Genomic DNA, 25,824 nt, shown 5'->3' on the forward strand with positions numbered 1-25,824 from the left:
AGAGGTCTTGTTCTTGGGACACAAAATCAGTGCAGCTGGAATAGAGCCGGACCCGGAGAAGATCATCGCCATCACAGAAGATGGTTGAAGTCAGAATCTTCTTAGGCATGGCCACATGTGGGTAAGTTCCTCCCCGTTTTCAGATACAACCAAACCCCTGAGAGACTTACTAGCCAAAGAGAATGACTGGTCATGGAAAAACAGGTGGCATTGGACAAAATCAAAGGGGACCTGGCCTCACATACAGTGCTGGCCCAGTACCGCCCCAACGCTAAGACAAAGGTAATCAGCAGATGCATCATCACCTCTATGGGCGGTCCTCACACAGATGCAGGACAACATGTATGCTATTGGACGCCACTCCATGTCACAAAGCTTATCCAACACATTGCAAAGGTATGCACAAGTGGAGAAGGAGGCATTGGCCATCACATGGGCATGTGAAAGGCTCAGCCAATACCTTATTGGCCTGCAGTTTACAGTAGAGACTGATCACAAACCACTGTTGGCTCTGTTAGGGACAAAAGCTCTGTACGACTTGCCTCCCAGAGTTCTGCGCTTCCGCCTTAGATTGCTGAGGTTCACCTACAAGATGGTGTATGTGCCAGAGAAGGCACTGATCACAGCAGACGCACTCACCAGGGCCCCAATTAAAACAATTAAATTAGACACCCATAACCGCATCAGCTGGAGTCATCAATGGATTAACATCCATTTTTTCCAAGCAAGGGGTTGCTGAGGTCCTGGTTGGAGATTACGCCCCCCAGGTTTCTGTGAGCTCCTTTTCTGCTTTTGCCGCAGAATATGACTTCACACATGTGACCAGTAACCATTACCATGCACAGAGTAACAATGAAGCAGAGAGAGCTGTAAAAACAGTCAGGGGACTAGCAATAGTGCTGAGGAAAGCGGATGCCCCACGCGCCTATGTGGTGGACACAGGCTCAAAACACAGAGCTCTTCCAGATCTAACAGACACACAGGCTGAGGAGGCCACAGACAACAAACAAAAAGAGGGGGAAGGAGAGAGAATGCTCACAGAGCCACAAGCTCACCCAAAAAGGGATGTGAAGCCACCAAAGTGGCTGAAAGACTATGTTATGTGAATATAATATATACTGTTGAGGACCATACCCGGCAAAAAGAGACTGTACCTAAGTTGATGCATAGGAGTTCAGACTGTGTAATTTAATGCTTTCATACTTCAGGATGTGAAGTAGCATGTTAAAGTGAATAATACTGGTTTTCAAATTGCATTTCAGTTATGCTTCAGTGGTTATGAATGTTGAATTTTTGTTCATTGGTGTGGGTATCAGTAACCTATATATGACTCACGCAGACTAGGCTAGTAAACGTGCTGAAGCTAGAACCTCGTTGTCTTGCCTCCCTATTTTGAGAGGGTTTAAAGGGGGCTTTACTATTCTTAGGTAGAGGAATGACTTTTGCTTCCCTCCAGGCCTGGGGGCGCACACTTTCTAGTAGGCTTAAATTGAAAATATGGCAACTAGGAGTGGCAATATCGTCTGCTATTATCCTCAGTAATTTTCCATCCAAGTTGTCAGACCCCGGAGGCTTGTCATTGTTGATAGACAACAATCCTTTTTTCACCTCTTCCAGACTCACTTTACGGAATTCAAAATTACAATGCTTGTATTTCTTAATTTGGTCAGATATACTTGGATGTGTAGTGTCTGTGTGTTGCTGGCATGTCATGCCTAAATTTGCTAGTCTTGCCAATGAAAAAATAATTAGTAGTTGCCAATATCAGTCGGTTTTGTGATGAATGAACCATCTGATTCAATGAATGAATGATGGAGCTGAGTTTGCCTTTTTTCACAAAGCTTTTTACTATAATTATTTGTAATTTATCTTTGTTTCATAGTCTAGTTTCTTTTTATTCAGTTTATTCACATAACTTCTCAAATGTTTAATACGTTTGTCCATCGGTTGTGCAGCCAGACTTATTTGCTATTCCTTTTGCCTCATCCCTCTCAACCATGCAATTTTTCAATTCCTCATCAATCCACAGGGATTTAACAGTTTTTACAGTCATTTTCTTAATGGGTAAATGCTTATTAGTAACTGGAATAAGCAATTACATAAATGTGTTAAGTGCAGCATCTGTTGGCTCCTCATTACACACCACGGACCAAAAAAATATTCTTTACATCAACATAGGAATCACTACAAAACGTATTGTATGACCTCTTATACACTATATTAGGCCAAGCCTTTGGAACTTTTTTTCCTGGATAAGGATATTGTGATCTCTACATCGAATGGATCAGCATACTGCTTTAATGCAAATTTCTGCAGCATTAGTAAAGATGTGATCAATACATATTGATGATTTCATTCCTGTGCTGTTTGTAACTACCCTGGTAGGTTGACTGATAACCTGAACCAGGTTGCAGGCACTGGTTACAGTTTGAAGCTTTTTCTTGAGTGGGCAGCTTGATGAAAGCCAGTCAATATTTAATCACCCAGAAAATATACCTCTGTTGATATCACAAACATTATCAAGCATTTCACACATTATCCAGATACTGACTGTTATCACTTGGTGGTCTATAGCAGCTGTTATTACAACAAGAGAAAGATGCTGTCAAGGATGTACCTTGTCAATGTATTGCCCCATGTTGCTCCCAACAATATACCTGTGGATCTAATGAATCCATCAAACTGTTTGGTCCGAGGCCAGTTAGAATACTCCAGCTATTATCTGATAATACACACTTTAATTAGGCTACATATTACATTATTATCTAATCATTCAGATGTGCTTGATTTACATTCGTTGGTACATGTTGGGAACGGCTACTTCCTACAATTATGCAGACATGGTTTTGGAATGTAATATATTTTATCATCAGAAATATGTAATGTGTATGTGACTTTTATATGGCATTGTCATTGCGATTTTATGTTGGGACTATTATTCGGGAAAATATCCTTCCCAGACTCACCTGCGTGTGAGGAGGAATCACAGGAGAGATGTGTGACAGAGAAGTGAAGTGATGGAGATGTAACCTGTTGTGCCACTAAGGTTTGTGCTGTTGCTACATGGAAGGATTAAACTATAGAAAAGAACTCGAATGTAACCCGACTCGTTATCATCAAACCCACGGGTCCTTCGGAGGTGATAGATAATAATTAGGGTTACAATTACACGTTTCCAGACACTGCTCTAATCATCCATCGGCTGGAAGTTGAAAAGGTGCTGGGAAACATTTTCATGCACCAACACTCAGGCTCTCACCTATCGGAGTTGTCATGGAAACATTTGATGATCAGGCAGAGCTGGAGTATTTCTGCCACACACACACACACACACAACCAGATGCACAGGCAACCTCTCTCTCTTTCTGGTCTCTGTGTCTGCTCTACTCAAGGGTCACTTTCAATACAGGAGGGAATACTCAAGAGATAGCTGGTACCTGCCCACACTATTGGTTCTCTTGTGGCATGTACTCTACACACATGCAGCCTTGTCCATGTTCAAGGACTGATCATTGATTTCAACATGTTGTTGTAGTACTATGCTGCTGTCTGTTCATATTAAGTAGCCTCAATCCTTTTGAGCGCCTGTCTTTAGCATTCCTCAAGGCAGCCCTCGAGGTACTCATAGATTAATCATGATAACTAGGCATTAATAAAACAAATCTGCCAAGGACAAATCAGCCAGCTAGAAGGATCTGTTTTGTTGTCGTTGTTGATTCCGTAAGCTGAGCTGTATCCTAACCTTTGCGAGAGAGAGAGAGAGAGAGAGATGTCGTTATTAGAGGAATAAGCACACACATGTATCAGTCACTGTCAGATAATTGTGGCTCTGTCTGAAAGGGTATCAGTAGCCAAACCCCATTTCCAATTTCAAACCCGGTGTGGTGTAATGATGCATCAGGGGGACATTCATCTTAGCTGGAGTGCGTTAGTGGAGCATGGTTCCCCCAGCTACAGACAAACACCCTGAAAGGAAAGAAATAGCAACTCAAGTGTCTGCACTAAATATAGCAGGCTACAGCATTCAAATCAATAAAACAGAGGCAACTCGCGGGTCTTAATCAACCAAAGTCCGTGGATGTGTTTATGTCTTCCCTAACGTGTCCTGACTAGGCTCGTGTGCTCATAAAGGGATCCGAAAGGATGATTTAGCCTTGGGCTTCAGGACCTTATTCTGAATCAATGTGCTGGGACTAATTCATGTAGATTTACTGACACGAGGTTGGGCTTTGCTCTATTAAATTGATTGATCTGTTACTATTCATAGTGCCAACATCCTGTGATATTTGTCAAATTCACCCCAATGGGTATTTACTGCAGTTTACTGTCAATGCTGAATCAAGTCACAATGGGGGACTGCCACAGGTCCTAAAAAAGGAATACTGTGTATTGTAGTAGACCAAGGTATGTTATTTTAAAAAATGTTTTATTTAACTAGGCAAGTAAGTTAAGAACAAATTCTTATTTACAATGACGGCCTAGGAACAGTGGGTTAACTGGCAGAATGACAGATTTGTACCTTGTCAGCCCGGGGATTCGATCCAGCAACCTTTCGGTTACTGGCCCAACGCTCTATGCTGTTGCCATTGAGGATGAAACTGAGGATGAAAATATAGAAGTGAACATATAAGAACAGCAGTTCAGTTTATAATCAATTTTCCTTTTAATGTTCACCCTTCATTTAAAATAGGTACACAGGTCATTTGTTTCAAGATCATTTTTCTGGATCAAGAAAAACTGTTTTACAATCATACACAGATTAACAATGTGGTTGCCGTGGTTATTTCAGCACTACACAGGAAACATAAAAAATGTGAAAACCCCTACCATCCCTTACCCCAGATCATAGTGGCTTTGGCACTGTTTACAAATAGACCGTCTGTCTGTTATTTCCCCCTGCACCAGACTGAAAATGAAAATAAACATTCACAAATGAAGTACAAGCCTCCTACAAGGTCACATCTTCATTATTGTTTTCATTTCACGGCTCTATTTACAGTTAGCTGCTAGGCCAGAATACAGGGAGCCACCAATACTTTCTGGAATCCCCTTGATCAATCAGCAGGGAGAACCAGAGGGCAGTTATTGGGAAGGAAAGACTCATGAAAATATGCTTCTGTCATTCTGACTCTACATAATAACTGTACAAACTATGTTAACATCTCATATAAGACTCTTTCTGTTCAGTGGCCCCACAATGGTATTGCGTAACAAAATCAAACAAATATGAATCTAGCACTCACGACTACTGCAGTCATCGATATTTCAGAAGGTTGGTTCTAGAATGGGTAGGAGAATATTGTCCGCTTGGCTTCCCAAGCTGCGTCATCAGAGCTTGTGCAGACCAGCAGACTGGAGTGTTTAAAGACAAATTCAATCTCTCCATATCCCAGTCGGTTGTCCCCACTTGCTTCAAGATGTCCACCATTGTTCATGTACCCAAGAAAGCAAAGGTAACTGAACTAAATGACTATCGCACCGTAGCACTCACTTCTGTCATCATGACCCCCTAAGAGCACCGGCTGCATCAATGTAAGTTAGAACAAAGAAATCCCTCAAAATCTGTCAATTTAAGCTAGAGATGTGTTTTTTTGCTTCGTTTTTTCCCGCATCTGCGGTGAAAGGTGGCAGAGCTAGAGCGGTACTTGGCAGACCATGAGTCATCCCGAAAACTGGTATTCTCACAAACGTCTGAAACCGGTTACGACATTGAACTGCAGTCTGGTGAAGACCCTGGTGAGGACGACGAGCACACAGATGGGCTTTTGGTATAGAAATTAACGTTCAATTCGCTAGCAACAGCTTTGGTGGACATTCCTGCAGTCAGTATGCCAATTGCACGCACCCTCAAAACTTGAGACATCTGTGGCATTGTGTTGTGTGACCAAACTGCACATTTTAGAGTGTCCTTTTATTGTCCCCAGCACCTGTGTAATGATCATGCTGTTTAATCAACTTCCTGATATAATCCATCCACCTGACAGGTGTAGCATCTTGGCAAAGGAGAAAATACTCACTAACAGGGTTGTAAACACATTTGAGAGAAATAAGCTTGTTGTGCATATGGACAATTTTGTGTTCTTTAATTTCAGCTCATGAAAAATGGGACCAACACTTTACATGTTGCGTTTATATTTTTATTCAGTAAAATTTGAGCGTCCCGGATTTACATTTACTATGTTATGTCTAGTCTATGAGACCAGGCTGCACCGCCACCTTACGCAACAACCTAGACCGGCTACAATTTGCATAACGCACCAACAGATCCACGGACGACGCAATCGCCATTACAATGTACAATCCCACCTGGACAAGAGAAATACCCAAGTAATAACGGGGTTAATAAACTACAGCTCAGCCTTTAACACCATAGTGCCCTCTAAGCTCAGTGCCCTCCCTGTGCACCTGGGTCCTGGACTTAAAGACTTCCCAAGTGGTGAAGGTAGGCAACAACATCTCCGCCATGCTGATCTTCAACATGGGGGCACCACAGGGGTGTGTGCTCAGCCCCCTTCTGTACTACCTGTTCACCCATAACTGCGTGGCCACGCACTTCTACAACTCAGAGAGCCCTGGCAGAGTGGTGCCAGGAAAATAAACTCACCCTCAATGTCAACAAAATGAAGGAGCTGATCGTGGACTACAGGAGACAGCAGAGAGAGCACGGCCCCATCGACAGGGCTACAGTGGAGAGGGTCAAAAGTGTCAAGTTCCTCGGCATGCACATCACTGAAGACAACAGTGCCTCTTCAACCTCAGAAGGCTGAAGAAATTTTGCTTGGTCCCTAAGACCCTCACAAACTTCTACAGATGCACAATGGAGAGCATCCTGTCCAGCTGTATCACCGCCTGGTACGGCAATTGCACCGTCCGCAACTGCAGGGCTCTCCAGAGGGTGGTGTGGTCAGCCCAACACATCATCGGTGGCACACTGTCTGCCCTCCAGGACGTCTACAGCACCTGGTGTCACAGGAAGGCCAAGAAGATCATCAAAGTCCTCAGCCACCCAAGCCACGGCCTGTTCACCCTGCTACCAACTTGGAGACAGTAAAGGTGCATCAAAGCAGTGACCAAGAGACTGAGAAACAGCTTCTATCTCCAGGCCATCAGACTGTTAAATAGTCACCACTAGCCAGCCTCCAACCAGTACCCTGCCCTGAACTTTAATTACTGTTTACTAGCCACCTACCACCTGGTCCTCTACATTCCACAGGGATGCTGGCCCATGTTGACACCAATGCTTGCCACAGTTGTTTGAAGTTGGCTGGATGTCCTTTGGGTGGTGGACCATTCATACACACGGAAAACCTTTTAAGCATGAAAACCCCAGTAGTGTTGCAGCTTGACACAAACCGGTGTGCCTGGCACCTACTACCTTACCCCATTCAAAAGGCACTTCCAATTTTCATCTTGACCATTCAACATCTGAATGGCACACATACACAATCCATTCCTGGCACACATACACAATCCAGTCTCAAGGCTTAAAAATCCTTCTTTAAAAACAGTCTCCTCTCATTCATCTACACTGATTCAAGTGGATTTAACAAGGGACATCAATAAGGAGCTTTGACATTATGTCATGGCAATAACAAGGGTTCTTAAAGCTGCAATATGCAACCTTTTGGGGCGACCAACAAAATGCACATAGAAATGAGTTATAGATCTGTCACTCATTGAAAGCAAGTCTCAGAAGCTGTACAAAACATTAGGAACACCTGCTCTTTCCATGACAGACTGACCAGGTGAAAGCAGTGATCCCTTACTGATGTCACCAGTTAAATCCACTTCAATCAGTGTAGATGAAGGGGAGGAGGCAGGCTAAATAAGGATTTTAAGCCTCGAGACAATAGAGACACGGATTGTGTATGTGTGCCATTCAGAGGGTGAATGGACAAGACTAAATATTTTAGTGCCTTTGAATGAGGTATGCCAGGCCAACTGGTTTGAGTGTGTCAAGAACTGCAACGCTGCTGGGTTTGTCACAACATTTCCCTGTGTCTATCAAGAATGGTCCACCGCCCAAAGGACATCCAACCAACTTGACACTGTGGAAAACATTGGAGTCAACATGGGCCAGCATCCCTGTGGAACACTCCTTGCCCCAACAACTTGAGGCTGTTCTGAGGGGAAAAAGTGGGTGCAACTCAATATTAGGAAGGTATTCATAATGTCTTGTACACTAAGTATATATGTATTCTGGACTCTGACATTGCCCGTTCTGATATTTAATGACATTTTTGAATTGTGTGTATTACTAGGTATTATTAATGCACTGCTGTAGCAAAAACTACAATAATTTTGCTGCACCTGCAAGTATGTGACAGAGTTCAGCTATGCAGATGACAGTAGGTAACAGGGACCTTCCCTAGTCCTTTTGCAGTACGGTTGAATACGTTTTGCAATGCAGGGAAAACATAATGTAGAAACAGCCGACATCGCAAACCCTCTAAAACACAACCATCTTCAATTGGAAGGGGATGTTTAGGGGTGTAAAGTGCTGCATCTGAAAGGAAGTGGAGTAGCAGTAGTGGTTGGGGCTACTCTCAGCTGCGTGGGCCAGTGTGTTTGATCTAAAAACACAGCATCCAGGGAGACGCAGCTCTCCTGCACACCTCAGACAGTTATGAAGCGTTTCAAGTTGCTTTCCCTTTGAATGATGGCGTCGTCTTTCATGCATTTGGATGATTGCTGCATATCAATTGAGAAGGACTAGAAACCTGCATCGGAGTCCCTCTCCCGAGTCACACGGCTTTCAGCTAACAAATCCAAGGGGACTATGGCTTGACTCTTTCAATTGTTTAAAGGTTGATCATTTGAGGTTTAAAAGCCACCAGGCCCTTGACACCTCTTGGTGCATACAGTACTAGGGATACAACACTTGTTCACCAAACACATTACATGCAGAAAATGAGGTCATACAACACAACTATAAAAATCAACCATTTACATCCGTTCCATTTATCTCAAAGGAAGATTATTCACAAGACATTGTCAGCATGTCTTTAAAAAAAACATCCAATCAAAGCAGGTACTGTATATATTGGGTTTTCAGTAACATTTATTGATCATTTAAACCGACAGGCTCCATGTGGAACAACCCACCAAACCTTCCAATGACAACTCAACCGCTGGCACCTTAGCTAGTGAAGGATTGAGAGTTTTAGTCCCATTGGTATTAAAAGTTAGCATGATGGTGAAAATACTACTGTATGCCATCTAACCAGAGATAAAGAAAACACTGAATCTGGGTTTTAAAAAGAGTTCATGAGATAAGGAAATAGCAGACCAACAACACTTTCAGACAAGAGTTAGTCGATCTTCACATGGATGAACAACCGGAGGCAGCACTGCGGATTCTTACGGGGCAGTTCAATATGCAATCATCTTCACGTTATGGACGGAGCAATAGAAAGAGTAGTGATGGTCACATTGTATACAGACAACTGCTTTCTCTTTCTTCCCACTGGATTGCAAAGATTGGATTTAGTGTAGGTTAAGTGTGACATGCTGGCTGAGCTTCACACACGTACACAAGCAGACACAGTCCACCAATAGTAACTTGGAATAAAGACTTAAAAGTACAACCATGTAGTCGGGCATCCTTCACATCATGAGCAGAGTATAGTCATGGATTACAGAGCTCTCGTTCCACATTGATCAAGCGCTATATTTGAAGCACACTTACATAAAGTTCATTTCCATTCAAACCCCCAAGGAGGTCCCCCACGTAGTCAGAGATAGAGAGACCTCCTGATGAGCGATGTGGAGGAATGTTGTTCAGCACTAAACATTTTGCCTCACACACCCCTCTCAACACATCGCACCCTTCAGAGCAGCAGAACGTCATCCTCAGCCATACCTCAGGGGCACAGCAGGATCTAGAGCAAACAGAGAGAGAAGCGAAGCTAAACTAGATTTATACCATACTGCTAACCATGTCCTTCAGGTGATGTTGGTTCCTCGTTAATCCGACTGACGCGGGGGTAGATGTTCAGTGCGTGACGCTACCTTGGCAGGGCCCGTACTACCCAGCATGCCTCACAGAGGTGGCCTGGCAAGCCTTGCGCGTTCCAGATGAGCAGAGAAACAGTGAGTGAGTGGTGGTGGAGATGCGATTCGATGTGGCGGTACGCTGTCTGCTTGTTCTCTAGCGCCTGCACTGTAAACAGAGACCCGGGAGGAGGAGGGGCAAGGGCAGCTCCTACCCCACCCCTGTCGTTCCCATTCCTCTGAAGGGGGCCTGGCCAATCACTCACTTCCCCAGCCGCTGCTCACAGGAGGAGTAGTGCTGAAGGGCGCTGAATAAGTCCTCATAGGAGACATCCACATGGGAGGGTAAGGAGCTGCAGGAGAGAGGGAGGATGTCAGAGATATATACTAGTGAGACACCTCTAGCCTACTTCAGATGGCAGCAGTTTATCTCAAATCAAAATGTATTTGTCACGTGTGCCGAATACAACAGGTGTAGAACTTACAGTGAAATGCTCACTAACCAATAGTGCAAAAAAGGTATTAGGTGAAGCACCAGTAAAACTGCTGCCATTTCTTCCGGGCGTCATTTTAACAAATAATAATGCTAAATAATGTTGTTAAAATAGATACCAAGCAATAAGGGATCAGCAGAAATGTCATGTTACATTAGTAAAGACTCACAGTAAATACAATTATGTACTTTACGACGGCTGTCATAAACAAATCTCCTGTGATTACCAAAAGCTGCTGCTTGAGCTACCGTCAAAGCAGTTACAGTACTATACCGCCATCTAGTGTTTGGTGAAGGTAAAAAGTCCAAAAAGGTCCTTACAAATACAGTCGGTCAAATAAAATGTTGCTTTGTAAAAACTGATAACGTTCAATAATGTGGGCCATTCGGACTGAACTACATGACTCCCAAACAATGACGTCTAAAAATAGCATTGTTAGTGATGCATCATCATCTGGTAAAGTCTAATTACACATTTTATGTAGGCTGAACTGCAACATTAACTCTCAGTATTTCCATGATCCTTAAAATAGCCCTATTACTTATACAGGGTTGCACAGAGACATTTTTAAAAAGTCTTGCCAATCGTTCAAGCCGGGAGGTAAGTGAGGCAGCAGAGACCGGATTACCAGTTATTCTGCACAGATGAACACAACAGGCCCATATCCATTCTACTCCAGATGTAAAGCATAAGCACACACACACTTCCTCAGTCTCCCACACACACAGCGAGTGGTTATAATGGGACATTCCTGTCCAGCTCTACAGAGCAGCGACTATCCCAGAATGTCTTCTGCAATACTCACATGAACTCTGTCAGTCTGATGTGCCAGGGCAGGAACCCCAGGGTGCTTTCTACTGGGCCGAACTTCAGAACCAGGTCAGGATCTGGTGTAGTCTTCGACTCTGCACAAACCGAGAGAGCATGGACAGAGGTCAATGAAAAACACAATCAATGGAAATCTCATAAAAGTGCCCTCTGCGGAGCATTTAACCCCTCGAGCCATTTTTTGTGGACCCGAAGAAATCAAACGAATATAATAAACAAAATCCCCATCAAAATCTGCCTGTTGAAGCTAGACAAACGAGTTCTCTACATGGCGGACTTCCGCATCTGCGGTGGAAGGTGGCCGAGCTACAGCGGTGTTTGTCTTCTCCCGAAAACGGCTGTACCGTCCGAACGGTTTGGCCGACAAGCTAATATGACCACTCTATGGAAAGATGACTCACGAACATGTCAGTTGTTTTGCTCTAAGACCCCCCCCCACACACACACACACACACACACACAAGCCGCACGGGACTCATCTGAAGTCGGTAGCACCGATCTGCCAACTTCTGTCTGAAGAGTCCTAACGGTTTGGCCTCTCAAGAGCATGTTGATTGTTTTGCTCTAGGACACCCCCAAGCCTCACAAGACTTGATGAATGGAAGTGTACAGAGCCTTCAGAAAGTATTCACACCACTTGACTTATTCCACATTTTGTTGTGTTACAGCCTGAATAAAAAAATATAGATTTTTTGGGAACTGGCCTAAACACAATAACTCATAATATCATAGTGGAATTCTGTTTTTCAAAATTTGTACAAACTAATTAAAAATTAAAAGCTGAAATGTCTTGAGTCGTCAATACGTATTCAACCCCTTTATGTCAAGCCTAACAAAGTTCAGGAGTAAAACTATTTCCACCAGACACTGGTAGATGAATTCGCCTTTCAGCATAACAAAAACAAGTCCAAATCTACACTGGAGTTGCTTACCAAGAAGAGTGAATGTTCCTGAGTGGCCGACTTACAGTTTTGACTTGAAAATGGTTGTCTAGCAACGATCAATGACCAATTTGACAGAGCTTGAAGAATTTAGAAAACAATAAAATGGGCAAATATTATACAATCCAGGTGTGGAAAGCTCTTGCGCACATACCCAGAAAGACACTCATCTGTAATCGCTGCCAAAGGTACTTCTACAAAGTATTGACTCGGGGGTGTGAATACTTATGTAAATGAGACCATATTTCTGTATTAAAAAAACAACTAAAAAACACATTTGCAAACATGTTTTCACTTTGTCATTATGGGGTATTGTGTGTAGTTGGGTAAAAAAAAAAAAAAGTATAATGGACACCTTTAAAAATATAGAAAACATTAGATCAAACCATGAATTGGGCCTTACTGATATTAGTCCATAGTAATGTATTAAATAACAGATTCATACATGGAAAAACAGATATTTTGTTTTGAAGTGTTTGACATATTTAGGAGGTTGCTAAAGCATAAGGACTGTTGAAAAGATTGAGAGAACCTAGATATCTGAAATGACAGTTCAATTCCTTCTTGAATGTTAGGCTGCATCTACACAGGCATCACAATTCTGATATTTTTGCTACTAATTGGTCTTTTGATCAATCAGATCTTCTGCCAATAGTTTGGCAAAATAATTAGAACTGGGCTGCCTGTGTAAACACAGCTTAGAGAACAGCAGCAGCAGCTTGCCAAGCCCCTTAGATAGTGAGATGATTAGAGACTCCCTTTCGCTGTGCCCCCCTGGATCCTGACAGCGAGCGGGTCTCCGACATCTGATTGTACTGACGAGCAGCTGCACTGACTGGGCCTGAGGTAAACACACCATAACTTCACGGTACACTACGCTGGACTTAACTGCACTGAAGTGAACTCTGCTATCCTCTGTAGTTTATATTCTGTCTGGAGACCATCTTTCTCATGAGTTTGTTCATATTCCTGCCTTGGGTCTCATCCATCACCTTCTACTGAATGAGTACACACGGATGTGTTCCACTGAAGTACTCGTGACGTGATTTACAGCGGGCGAGGGTGATCAGTCTTAGCCAGGGACTAATGACGGGCAGAGCTAGGGTGGGCAGAGGGCTCAGGTAAAATAACCCACTGAGAGAAGAGCTCACTCTGGCACAGACTACCAGTGCTTCATGTTTCCTTCATCTTTTGATCAAACACTGTGGAAGGCTAGTCTAACAGGGGGCTCCTTGACCTTTACTCAAACCCTTTCCTACATCCTTGTTGAGCTTCAAATAGTGAAATTGCTATTCAGAACATCATGCCAAAGGAGAGCTGGTGAGCTAAGCTTCACTACAGCTTGTAATAGTATGGCACAGATTTACAGTCTATGATCAATAGAATGTCTGTGGGGTTTAACCTGATAAAACAATTAAATAAAAGGTATTGTCCACAGTGAGAACCATGTCCTGTCCTCCTGCTGGTCATGGGGGAGGGACCTCCTCCTCACCTCTGAGTAGAGAGTCAAGCACAGTGACGTTGATGTCTTTGGCTGTCTTCTCCATCTGTTCCACAGCTCTGCACAGCTCCTGTGCTGCCTGGACGATCCTCAGCTTCCCATCGTCTGGAGACAGCACCTTCACCACTGACTGACACGACAGCACTGTGGACACACACACACACACACACACACACACACACAGTCATAATCAGCCCCACAAAACACAAATACCGGTACTCAGGCACAAACACACACCCATTCACAGTAATAATACCAATCAATGTGTCAATGTAAACATGTCAGGTGTCTGACTAAAGGTCAGTGGGTGGTAACTCGGAAATCCTGCTTCACAATCCTGCTGTTGCGCTTGAATATTGCATTCATAAACAGGTGATTTGTTGGATTACAAAGCAATCAATAACAGGAATCACAATGAAGAACAGGATCATAGAATTCATAAGTTATTTACGTGAATTATAGGGTATTTAAGCAGGAATTCATAATTTTTAATTTTTTTACATTTTAGCATACACTCTTATCCACGGGTTAAGTGTCTTGCTCAAGGGCACATTGACAGATTTCTCAGCTAGTTGGCTGAGAACTTTTCCGTTTGCTAGACTACCTGCCACCCAACTTCCTTTGGTGAAGAGAATTCTTCTGTGTTGTGTTCCTGCACAACTCCATATGGTCTAATTCTGACTGTATGTCATAACAGATTGACTTGCTCAGGGGATAAAGGTGTGGTGCCAAAAGCATATGGAGAGTAAAACCACACAATGCATCTTAAATTAGCCCATACAGGCTGGCTGCAGTCCACATGCCACAGAAAATATAAACAAAAAGGCCTGGTGGAACTGGAATCCATCTAAAAAAAATTATAATATTTATAATTGGTTTCAAACTTCATTCAATAAGTGAGGAATTGTGAAAATTGCACTCCCAATGATGCCTTGCTATCTAAAATCAACTCAAAGTGTTTGTGTATTTGTATCCACTAGAATAGAATTGAATTGATTATTTATTCATAATGGTTATTCACAACCAAATAGCTTACACATGGCAGAGTTCTGAATGCTTCTCTGTTGTAGCCCTTCCTGTTTTTCAGGCTATGGTGTTAAATAGGCTTGATGAAGTGATGTCCTTCATTTACTACATATCATTAATGCAGTCTATGTGCTTATCAATGCACAAACGCCTTTACTCCCGCCACTCCTGTCAATAAAATAATGTAATCCAAAATAAAGTCATACACAAGTTTTGGTGTGCGTGACGTTTCAAATGCATTTTGTCATTACTAAATGTGTAATGTGATAGGCATTTTAAAATGACTATTTAAACTAGGGATGCACGATATAATAAAAAAATGTTTTTTTAAAATCGGTGAACATATCGGAATCGGACGATATTAGCTAAAAAATACCAACATCGGTATCGGCCCAATGTCTAGTTTAACGGCGATGTGAAAAACTGAAAGTAGGTAGATGACGTAATGACACCACGTAAAACGTTGCGCTACACCTGCAACTCAGCATTCCTAACCTAGCCCACAACGTCTACTGTGTGGATCAAACAGTCAACAAGTCGAGCAGTCATTTGAAAGAGTAAGAACATTTCAGCAAGGCAACTCAAAGGAGAAATCCATTAAAGCCAAGATAATGGAATTAATTTCCCTTGTCAATCAACCGTTCTCAGTCGTGAGTGATGTTGGCTTTCGTGACTGGTCGAGCACCGGTACACACTAACGTTACGAAGTGTGCTATTGTTCAGATGTTGCCCTACCGGAGTTACACAGTATTAGCGTCACGACATATGTACTATGGAACGCTGTTTGGGTTTTTGCGTGTCAAAAAAGATACGTCAAATAGCACTATTTGACAATAATACTATTGGACACGTTAAATAAGCTTTTAACTTGACACGTCATATAACACAGTTTTAATTATAGAATGCCACCACTACTATCAGCACTGTCAAAGCTGTACAAAAAAGACTGCAAACAAGCAAACACCGGCCACGAACGATGTGCTTACAATAATAAAGCATTATTTTAGCTTTATATTGGTAGCACCAATACAACCAGCCTGAAAACAATGATCAGAAGAAACTGCAGTCATTTTCACTATTCTTGGAATTTGCGGATTGCCTTCAAATTAAAAGTACTGTGGGGCAAAAAAGTATTTAGTCAGCCACCAATTGTGCAAGTTCTCCCACTTAAAAAGATGAGAGAGGCCTGTAATTTTCATCATAGGTACACTTCAACTATGACAGACAAAATTAGAAGAAAAAAAATCCAGAAAATCACATTGTAGGATTTTTTATGAATTTATTTGCAAATTATGGTGGAAAATAAGTATTTGGTCAATAACAAAAGTTTCTCTCAATACTTTGTTATATACCCTTTGTTGGCAAAGACAGAGGTCAAACGTTTTTCTGTAAGTCTTTACAAGGTTTTCACACACTGTTGCTGGTATTTTGGCCCATTCCTCCATGCAGATCTCCTCTAGAGCAGTGATGTTTTGGGGCTGTTGCTGGGCAACATGGACTTTCAACTCCCTCCAAAGATTTTCTATGGGGTTGAGATCTGGAGACTGGCTAGGCCACTCCAGGACCTTGAAATGCTTCTTACAAAGCCTCTCCTTCGCCCCACTGTATTTCAAGGCCTACCTTCAAACTCAGTGCCTCTTTGCTTGACATCATGGGAAAATCAAAAGAAATCTGCCAAGACCTCAGATTTATTTTTGTAGACCTCCACAAGTTTGAGTAATTTCAAAAGCCTGAAGGTACCACGTTCATCTGTTCAAACAATAGTATGCAAGTATAAATACCATGGGACCATGCAGCCGTCATACCGCTCAGGAAGGAGACGCGTTCTGTCTCCTAGAGATGAATGTACTGGTGTGAAAAGTACAAATCAATCCCAGAACAGCAGCAAAGGACCTTGTGAAGATGCTGGAGGAAACAGGTACAAAAGTATCTATATCCATAGTAAAACGAGTCTTATATCGACATAACCTGAAAGGCCACTCACCAAGGAAGAAGCCACTGCACCAAAACCGTAATAAAAAATCCAGACTACGGTTTGCAACTGCACATGGGTACAAAGATCATACTTTTTGGAGAAATATCCTCTGGTCTGGTGAAACAAAAATAGAATTGTTTGGCCATAATGACCATCACTATGTTTGGAGGAAAAAGGGGGAGGCTTGCAAGCCAAACACCACCATCCCAACCGTGAAGCACAGGGGTGGCAGCATCATGTTGTTGGGGTGCTTTGCTGCAGGAGGGACTGGTGCACTTCACAAAATAGACGGCATCATGAGGAAGGAACATTATGTGGATATATTGAAGCAACATCTCAAGACATCAGTCAGGAAGTTAAAGCTTGGTTGCAAGTGGGTCTTCTAAGTGGACAATGACCCCAAGCATACTTCCAAAGTTGTTGAAAAATGGCTTAAGGACAACAAAGTCAAGGTATTGGAGTGGCCATCACAAAGCCCTGACCTCAATCCTATTGAAAATTTGTGGGCAGAACTGGAAAAGTGTGTGCGATCAAGGAGGCCTACAAGCCCGACTCAGTTACACCAGCTCTGTCAGGAGGAATGGAACAAAATTCACCCAACTTATTGTGGGAAGCTTGTGGAAGGCTACCTGAAACATTTGACCCAAGTTGAACAATTTAAAGGCAATACACTCGATTAGTATTTGGTGGCATGTAAACTTCTGATCCACTGGGAATGTGAAAAAAAGAAATAAAAGCTGAAATAAATTCTCTGCTATTATTGACAATTCACATTCTTAAAATAAAAGTGGTGATCTAATTTACATAAAATTGAATTTTTACTAGGATTAAATGTCAAGAATTGTGAAAAACTGAGTTTAAATGGATTTGGCTAAGGTGTATGTAAGCTTCCGACTTCAACTGTGTTCAGCGTGTTATTTCTTACATTAGTACCCCAGGTCATCTTAGGTTTCATTACATACAGTCGAGAAGAACTACTGAATATAAGATCAGCGTCAACTCACCATCAGTACGACCAATAATATGTTTTTCGCGACGCGGACCCTGTGTTCTGCCTTACAAACAGGACAACGGAGTGGATCCTATGCAGCAACCCAAAAAAACGACTCCGAAAGAGAGGGAAACGAGGCGGTCTTCTGGTCAGACTCCGGAGACGGGCACACCGCACACCACTCCCTAGCATTCTTCTTGCCAATGTCCAGTCTCTTGACAACAAGGTTGATGAAATCCGAGCAAGGGTAGCATTCCAGAGGGACATCAGAGACTGTAACGTCCTTTGCTTCACTGAAACATGGCTCACTGGAGAGACTCTATCCGAAGCGGTGCAGCCAACGGGTTTCTCCACGCATCGCGCTGACAGAAACAAACATCTTTCTGGTAAGAAGAGGGGCGGGGGCGTATGCCTCATGGCCAACGTGACATGGTGTGATGAAAGAAACATACAGGAACTCAAATCCTTCTGTTCACCTGATTTAGAATTCCTCACAATCAAATGTAGACCGCATTATCTACCAAGAGAATTCTCTTCGATTATAATCACAGCCGTATATATCCCCCCCCAAGCAGACACATCGATGGCTCTGAACGAACTTTATTTAACTCTCTGCAAACTGGAAACTATTTATCCGGAGGCTGCATTCATTGTAGCTGGGGATTTTAACAAGGCTAATCTGAAAACAAGACTCCCCAAATTTGATCAGCATATCGATTGCGCAACCAGGGGTGGAAAGACCTTGGATCATTGTTACTCTAACTTCCGCGACGCATATAAGGCCCTGCCCCGCCCCCCTTTCGGAAAAGCTGACCACGACTCCATTTTGTTGATCCCTGCCTACAGACAGAAACTAAAACAAGAGGCTCTCACGCTGAGGTCTGTCCAACGCTGGTCCGACCAAGCTGACTCCACACTCCAAGACTGCTTCCATCACGTGGACTGGGAGATGTTTCGTATTGCGTCAGATAACAACATTGACGAATACGCTGATTCGGTGTGCGAGTTCATTAGAACGTGCGTTGAAGATGTCGTTCCCATAGCAACGATTAAAACATTCCCTAACCAGAAACCGTGGATTGATGGCAGCATTCGTGTGAAACTGAAAGCGCGAACCACTGCTTTTAATCAGGGCAAGGTGTCTGGTAACATGACCGAATACAAACAGTGCAGCTATTCCCTCCGCAAGGCTATCAAACAAGCTAAGCGCCAGTACAGAGACAAAGTAGAATCTCAATTCAACGGCTCAGACACAAGAGGCATGTGGCAGGGTCTACAGTCAATCACGGACTACAGGAAGAAATCCAGCCCAGTCACGGACCAGGATGTCTTGCTCCCAGGCAGACTAAATAACTTTTTTGCCCGCTTTGAGGACAATACAGTGCCACTGACACGGCCTGCAACGAAAGCATGCGGTCTCTCCTTCACTGCAGCCGAGGTGAGTAAGACATTTAAACGTGTTAACCCTCGCAAGGCTGCAGGCCCAGACGGCATCCCCAGCCGCGCCCTCAGAGCATGCGCAGACCAGCCGGCCGGTGTGTTTACGGACATATTCAATCAATCCCTATACCAGTCTGCTGTTCCCACATGCTTCAAGAGGGCCACCATTGTTCCTGTTCCCAAGAAAGCTAAGGTAACTGAGCTAAACGACTACCGCCCCGTAGCACTCACATCCGTCATCATGAAGTGCTTTGAGAGACTAGTCAAGGACCATATCACCTCCACCCTACCTGACACCCTAGACCCACTCCAATTTGCTTACCGCCCAAATAGGTCCACAGACGATGCAATCTCAACCACACTGCACACTGCCCTAACCCATCTGGACAAGAGGAATACCTATGTGAGAATGCTGTTCATCGACTACAGCTCGGCATTCAACACCATAGTACCCTCCAAGCTCGTCATCAAGCTCGAGACCCTGGGTCTCGACCCCGCCCTGTGCAACTGGGTACTGGACTTCCTGACGGGCCGCCCCCAGGTGGTGAGGGTAGGCAACAACATCTCCTCCCCGCTGATCCTCAACACTGGGGCCCCACAAGGGTGCGTTCTGAGCCCTCTCCTGTACTCCCTGTTCACCCACGACTGCGTGGCCACGCACGCCTCCAACTCAATCATCAAGTTTGCGGACGACACAACAGTGGTAGGCTTGATTACCAACAACGACGAGACGGCCTACAGGGAGGAGGTGAGGGCCCTCGGAGTGTGGTGTCAGGAAAATAACCTCACACTCAACGTCAACAAAACTAAGGAGATGATTGTGGACTTCAGGAAACAGCAGAGGGAACACCCCCCTATCCACATCGATGGAACAGTAGTGGAGAGGGTAGCAAGTTTTAAGTTCCTCGGCATACACATCACAGACAAACTGAATTGGTCCACTCACACAGACAGCATCGTGAAGAAGGCGCAGCAGCGCCTCTTCAACCTCAGGAGGCTGAAGAAATTTGGCTTGTCACCAAAAGCACTCACAAACTTCTACAGATGCACAATCGAGAGCATCCTGGCGGGCTGTATCACCGCCTGGTATGGCAACTGCACCGCCCTCAACCGTAAGGCTCTCCAGAGGGTAGTGAGGTCTGCACAACGCATCACCGGGGGCAAACTACCTGCCCTCCAGGACACCTACACCACCCGATGTCACAGGAAGGCCATAAAGATCATCAAGGACATCAACCACCCGAGCCACTGCCTGTTCACCCCGCTATCATCCAGAAGGCGAGGTCAGTACAGGTGCATCAAAGCTGGGACCGAGAGACTGAAAAACAGCTTCTATCTCAAGGCCATCAGACTGTTAAACAGCCACCACTAACACTGAGTGGCTGCTGCCAACACACTGACACTGACTCAACTCCAGCCACTTTAATAATGGGAATTGATGGGAAATGATGTAAATATATCACTAGCCACTTTAAACAATGCTACCTTATATAATGTTACTTACCCTACATTATTCATCTCATATGCATACGTATATACTGTACTCTATATCATCGACTGTATCCTTATGTAATACATGTATCACTAGCCACTTTAAACTATGCCACTTTGTTTACATACTCATCTCATTTGTACATACTGTACTCAATACCATCTACTGTATCTTGCCTATGCTGCTCTGTACCATCACTCATTCATATATCCTTATGTACATATTCTTTATCCCCTTACACTGTGTACAAGACAGTAGTTTTGGAATTGTTAGTTAGATTACTTATTACTGCATTGTCGGAACTAGAAGCACAAGCATTTCGCTACACTCGCATTAACATCTGCTAACCATGTGTATGTGACAAATAAAATTTGATTTGATTGATTTGATTTGAACTGTATGTACTTAAATGTATAAATTGACCAATACAGCACAGTTGGGCAAGCTCCTGGCAGACTTCATACAAAATATTGTGTTGTGACGTAATTCTTCACTGGATCAGTCTGAAACTTTGCACACACGCTGCTGCCATCTTGTAGGGGGAAAAAAAATCAAAATTACACCTAGGATCCTAACGCAATGTATGGCCTTTCTCATGCATTGCAAAGATGAAAAAATAAAAAATAAAACATTTTTTGGTTTGTATTATCTTTTACCAGATCTAATGTGTTATATTATCCTACATTAATTTCACATTTCCACAAACTTCAAAGTGTTTCCTTTCAAATGGTATCAAGAATCTGCATATCTCCTTGCTTTAGGTTCTGAGCAACAGGCACATTTGGGTGTCATTTTTGGCGAAAATTTTAAAAATGTAAGACCTTAAGAGGTTTTAAGCACCCCGAGAAAAACATCAAGACACAAATTACTAAAGAGGGAGCCAGAGATCAATATAGCCTAACCAGAAGAACAAAAACCTGTTCCCGACCCACCCTCCTCCCTCTGCTGCTGGCCTTCACATATTCTGCCAATATGCTCCTGATGTTGCCGGTAAAAGGCTACACCAGCGGTCGGTATCCTTTTGCATTTGGAGTGACAAATTACTACCATTTCTACTTATCTGCGTGCCATTTATGATTTTCATATGCACATTTTCGTGGAACAGTTTAATTTCATATATAATAAAGTCTTCTTATCTAAAAATCTATGTCATGTGGTTAATCAACACTATCTAAATGAAAATGACAAATCTGAAAGTAACTTCTATTGCCATTGCATATAAGTAAAAATAGCCTACATAAAGCCAACAAATAAAAACATTGCAGCATCGCAGATAGAAAATATCCTGATAGAAATGTATATCCTATAAATCCTGTTGGTTACGCATGGCCTGTCTGCAAGGAACTTGCCTCCATAATGGATCAGTCCACTCAAACAGGTGTGAATCAGACAGTTGTCTCGTACACCATGATTATTAAATATTTTTTTGCTGCTGCTCGACTAAAGAAATCTCAGTCGACCAACAGCCTATTGACAAAACAATCGACTGAATGGGGTCAGCCCTTATCTCCACAGTTTTGCAAACAGGCGTGCGTGATGTACTTTACAATCGAAGTTACCTGCTACAAATCTCAGAGTTCTACGCTCAGCTCTTTTGCCGCCAATTGCTCTCGGTGTATCATACTATGCGTTCATATGACAGAGGGAGACACATTCATAACTACATTGCAGAGGCCTGCCCGGCGTCCCGTGACAGATGTCGCCTCATCTGTGCAAAAGCCCACCATTCGACGAAGCAGCAAACAAAAGTCAATGCACGGCCCTCACAGCTAGTGTCCATTTGGAGAGCATAAGATGGGGAGTTTGAGTCGTTCAGTCAGTTTCCTCTGGATATTGCTAGCTATAGCATCAATTCTTAAGTTTCACAGTGCTATTGTCAGATTCTGACAAAGGTATTGAATCGAGTTTCTGTGCTTCCCAACACATTGTTTTCACCATATCGATTGCGGCCGGTAATATCAAAGTTTCTGCAATAGTGTGTGGTTTCATAGCGTAGCGGGCTTAGCCATTCACCATGGGAATGATTCAAGTGCAACGGTCAAGTGCATCCTTTTCTCATGATCTAAGGGAACTCTCTGGTTGAATTTTTACTTTTAAATTAGATTTATTTTACCCCGTTTTCTCCCCAATTTCATGGTATACAATTGGTAGTTACAGTCTTGTCTCATCTCTGTAACTCCCGTACGGACTCAGGAAAGGCAAAGGTGGAGAGCCGTGCGTCCTCCGAAACACAACCGCACTGCTTCTTGACACAATGCCCACTTAACCCGGAAGCCAGCCGCACCAATGTGTCGGAGGAAACACTGTGCATCTGGCAACCGTGTCAGCGTGCACTGTGCCCGGCCCACCACAGGAGTCGCTAGCGCACGATGGGACAAGGACATGCCTGCTGGCCAAACCCTCCCCTAACCCAGGAGACGCCGGGCCAACTGTGCGCCGCCCCATGGGTCTCCCAGTCACGGCTGGCTAATCAATACAACGTTACGACAATGTCTTAAAGGACTGCCTTTTCTCTTTGCTTATTTGAGCTGATCTTGCCATAATATGGATTTGGTATTTTACCAAATGGGGCTATTTTTTGTATACCACCCCTACCTTGTCACAGCACAACTGATTGGCTCAAACACATTAAGGAAAGAAATTCCACAAATTAACAAGGCACACCTGTTACTTGAAATGCATTCCAGGTGACAATCTCGAAGTTGGTTGAGAGAATGCCAAGAGTGTGCAAAGCTGTCATCAAGGCAAAGGGTGGCTACTTTGAAGAATTTGTTTAACACTTTTTGGGTTACTACATGATTCCATATCTGTTATTTCATAGTTTTGATCTATTCACTATTATTCTACAATATAGAAAATAGTAAAAATAAAGAAAAATCCTGTAATATGTAGGTGTCCAAACTTTTGACAGGTACTGTATATGATACCCACGTTTCAGTCACAATTTTCTTTTCCCACATGTAGGCTAAATGATTTCCATATTGATGAAAAAAATGATGCCTGACTTATGTTCTATGGTAGGCCTACAGTACTTTTAAACTGATATGAGAGGGGTTGTAGGCTTAATTGTTAATTTTTGATAGGCTAATGTTGCTTGATGAAGACATGCTGTTAGCAACTCTGTGCTTTGTCTTGAGACTAAAATATAATAGGTGTAGCCTACAGATGAAGAAATGTAACCTTTATGGTCTGCACGTTTGTGAATTGTTGCATTATTCAAGAGTGTAATGTGGTTTGTATCCATTTTTCAAACGTGTAATATGGTTAAAGATGAAAAGACGCTTGCATAGTCGAAGCACGCTGGCTAGTGGCTATACTGGGATATTTCATTGGGATATTTGCAGTAAATGCCCGTTGCCAAGAGCCGAACGATCTCGCGGCACATGATGTTCCGTTGCGAATGTGAATTGAAAAGTGTACTGTAACACTGCCTCTCCAACTTTCATTAATGAGAAAAGCCACCCCTTAGCCTGCCCGGGAGCAGGTTAGTTTTTAAGGATTTGTTGCCTTAAAAATGTACCTGGCTAAAATGTGAGCTACTTTCGTGGTACCGGTTGTCCTGAGTTCAAAGTTACCTCACTAACTCTTTAAACAAAATACATAGTATAGGGCACAGCTCTTTAGACCAGCACTCCTAATCTGGGAAACTTGACACATACGGCCCCTGGTGTCTCACCTTGATGGTCCTGTTTGTCAGTGCCATTGCTGAGGAACTCTACAGAGTGCTGCTTGGAGCCTTCCAGACCCAGGAGCTCCTGCTGCTGCTTCAGGATCTCCTTCATCAGCCTGGAGTTGTTCCTCCTGAACACACCTGGGAACCAAAAAGGGATATGTGAGCAACCCAATAGCCTATATCATATGGCGGGTTACACCCAATCTCAACAACTTTGAAACAAGAAAAATGAGAGAGAAATAATTTGCTGTCTTTTAGAGCTGAGATCTGAAATTAACATCATGATATAGCAAGTAAGGCTAGTCATTAGGGGCAAATAATGTGTCATATACCAGATTTGGCTGTGAGAGACTGATGACATAAGTCAGCAGACATTGAGGAACAGTGCCACACCACCAAACACTTAGACGGCCATCAAGAAGGATTCAAAATATTTTACAACAACTAGCCTATGACCCAGTAGGAGTGGCTGTGGTGAAACAGGAATAGCAATACAGTGTGTGAGTGTGTGTGTGTGCGTGTGTGTGTTAAGACAATTCCCTGTAGGGTCAAATAACGAATTAGGTGAAAAAGACATTGGGCAAACCTTGAAAGCCTATTGAGGCTCCTCTGTCTGAAATCATCTATGTAATGATACATTACTAAGCATATATGGCAGAAGTGGGTTGTTGTAGACTTCTGAAAGGGAATTAGGCCGGATAAAGCCATTTACTATCAGGAAAAGAATGTAGATAAGTTATCAAAGATAACTAAGCACCAAAATAGAAAAATTCACGACTTGCTGAATCTGAATACAAAAACAGAGGTAGCTGGCACATGACTGTCTGCTGGTGTTGTATGTAGCACTTCCTTGGTATGAATAAAAATAATTAACACATTTTATAATCAAATGATATCTTACCGTGATTATCGTACACACTGATATAAGATATGCCGACTGCCATGCACCACACGACAATGTTGGCAATGTCTGTGTATCTCGGCTCTTCTTCCGCTATCAACAAGCCGATATGGTCAGGCAGCTTCTCCAGGGATTTCCCATCCGCCCCCCAGCGATACCGACGACCAACGCGTTTACCGGGTGCAGGAACGAGCTTTTTCTGTTTGGGAAACGAGAGAGCTATCGGCACAAAAAGCGCCGCTACGGCTCGTGACCATAGCTGCCCATTCCAATTGCGAAGACGGATTCGGAACAAAGTGATAAACGTTCTATGAATGTGGAGAAGGACATGCAAAACCCGCCACATGAACTCGTACACGTGCACCATTATGCAGCCCTCCTCGACAAAAATGTCAAAATATAATAATTATCAGAAATGCATATAGCTCTGCATTTCAAGTGTAGTAATGATGGCTAAACACGAGTCTAGTTCTGTGAGCCATTTCGCTTACTGCCAACACCTCCGTTTGCCGACAGCCATCTTCATCCAACCATTACCCTCTGAACTCGGAGATACACGTTACTCAGTC

At 43.2% G+C, this 25,824-nt stretch overlaps 1 protein-coding gene across 1 annotated transcript; it reads right to left on the bottom strand.

Moving 5' to 3' along the window:
• Nucleotides 1–4,644: 4,644 nt before the first annotated feature.
• On the bottom strand, nucleotides 4,645–25,824 carry LOC139407100 (dehydrodolichyl diphosphate synthase complex subunit nus1-like). The gene is made up of 6 exons (XM_071150495.1): nucleotides 25,256–25,824; nucleotides 24,358–24,492; nucleotides 13,749–13,901; nucleotides 11,293–11,392; nucleotides 9,508–10,346; nucleotides 4,645–7,218 (listed from the first exon to the last, which is right to left on the bottom strand). Exons 1-5 carry the CDS (start codon nucleotides 25,620–25,622, stop codon nucleotides 10,256–10,258), a joined length of 846 nt encoding a protein of 281 aa, XP_071006596.1. The 5' UTR covers nucleotides 25,623–25,824; the 3' UTR covers nucleotides 4,645–7,218; nucleotides 9,508–10,255.

The sequence above is a fragment of the Oncorhynchus clarkii genome, chromosome 4, assembly GCF_045791955.1.
Source record: "Oncorhynchus clarkii lewisi isolate Uvic-CL-2024 chromosome 4, UVic_Ocla_1.0, whole genome shotgun sequence".
Taxonomy (NCBI): domain Eukaryota; kingdom Metazoa; phylum Chordata; class Actinopteri; order Salmoniformes; family Salmonidae; genus Oncorhynchus; species Oncorhynchus clarkii.

Bases quoted from the DNA above. Each gene is read 5' to 3' on its own strand.
- LOC139407100 (XM_071150495.1), bottom strand. From the start codon at position 25,622: ATGGTGCACGTGTACGAGTTCATGTGGCGGGTTTTGCATGTCCTTCTC. The intron at 13,902-24,357 runs GTGAGACACCAG...GTGTGTCCACAG, and splicing joins TGACAAACAGGACCATCAAG to TGCTGTCGTGTCAGTCAGTG. The intron at 10,347-11,292 runs GTGAGTATTGCA...TCTCTCCTGCAG, and splicing joins ATCAGACTGACAGAGTTCAT to CTCCTTACCCTCCCATGTGG.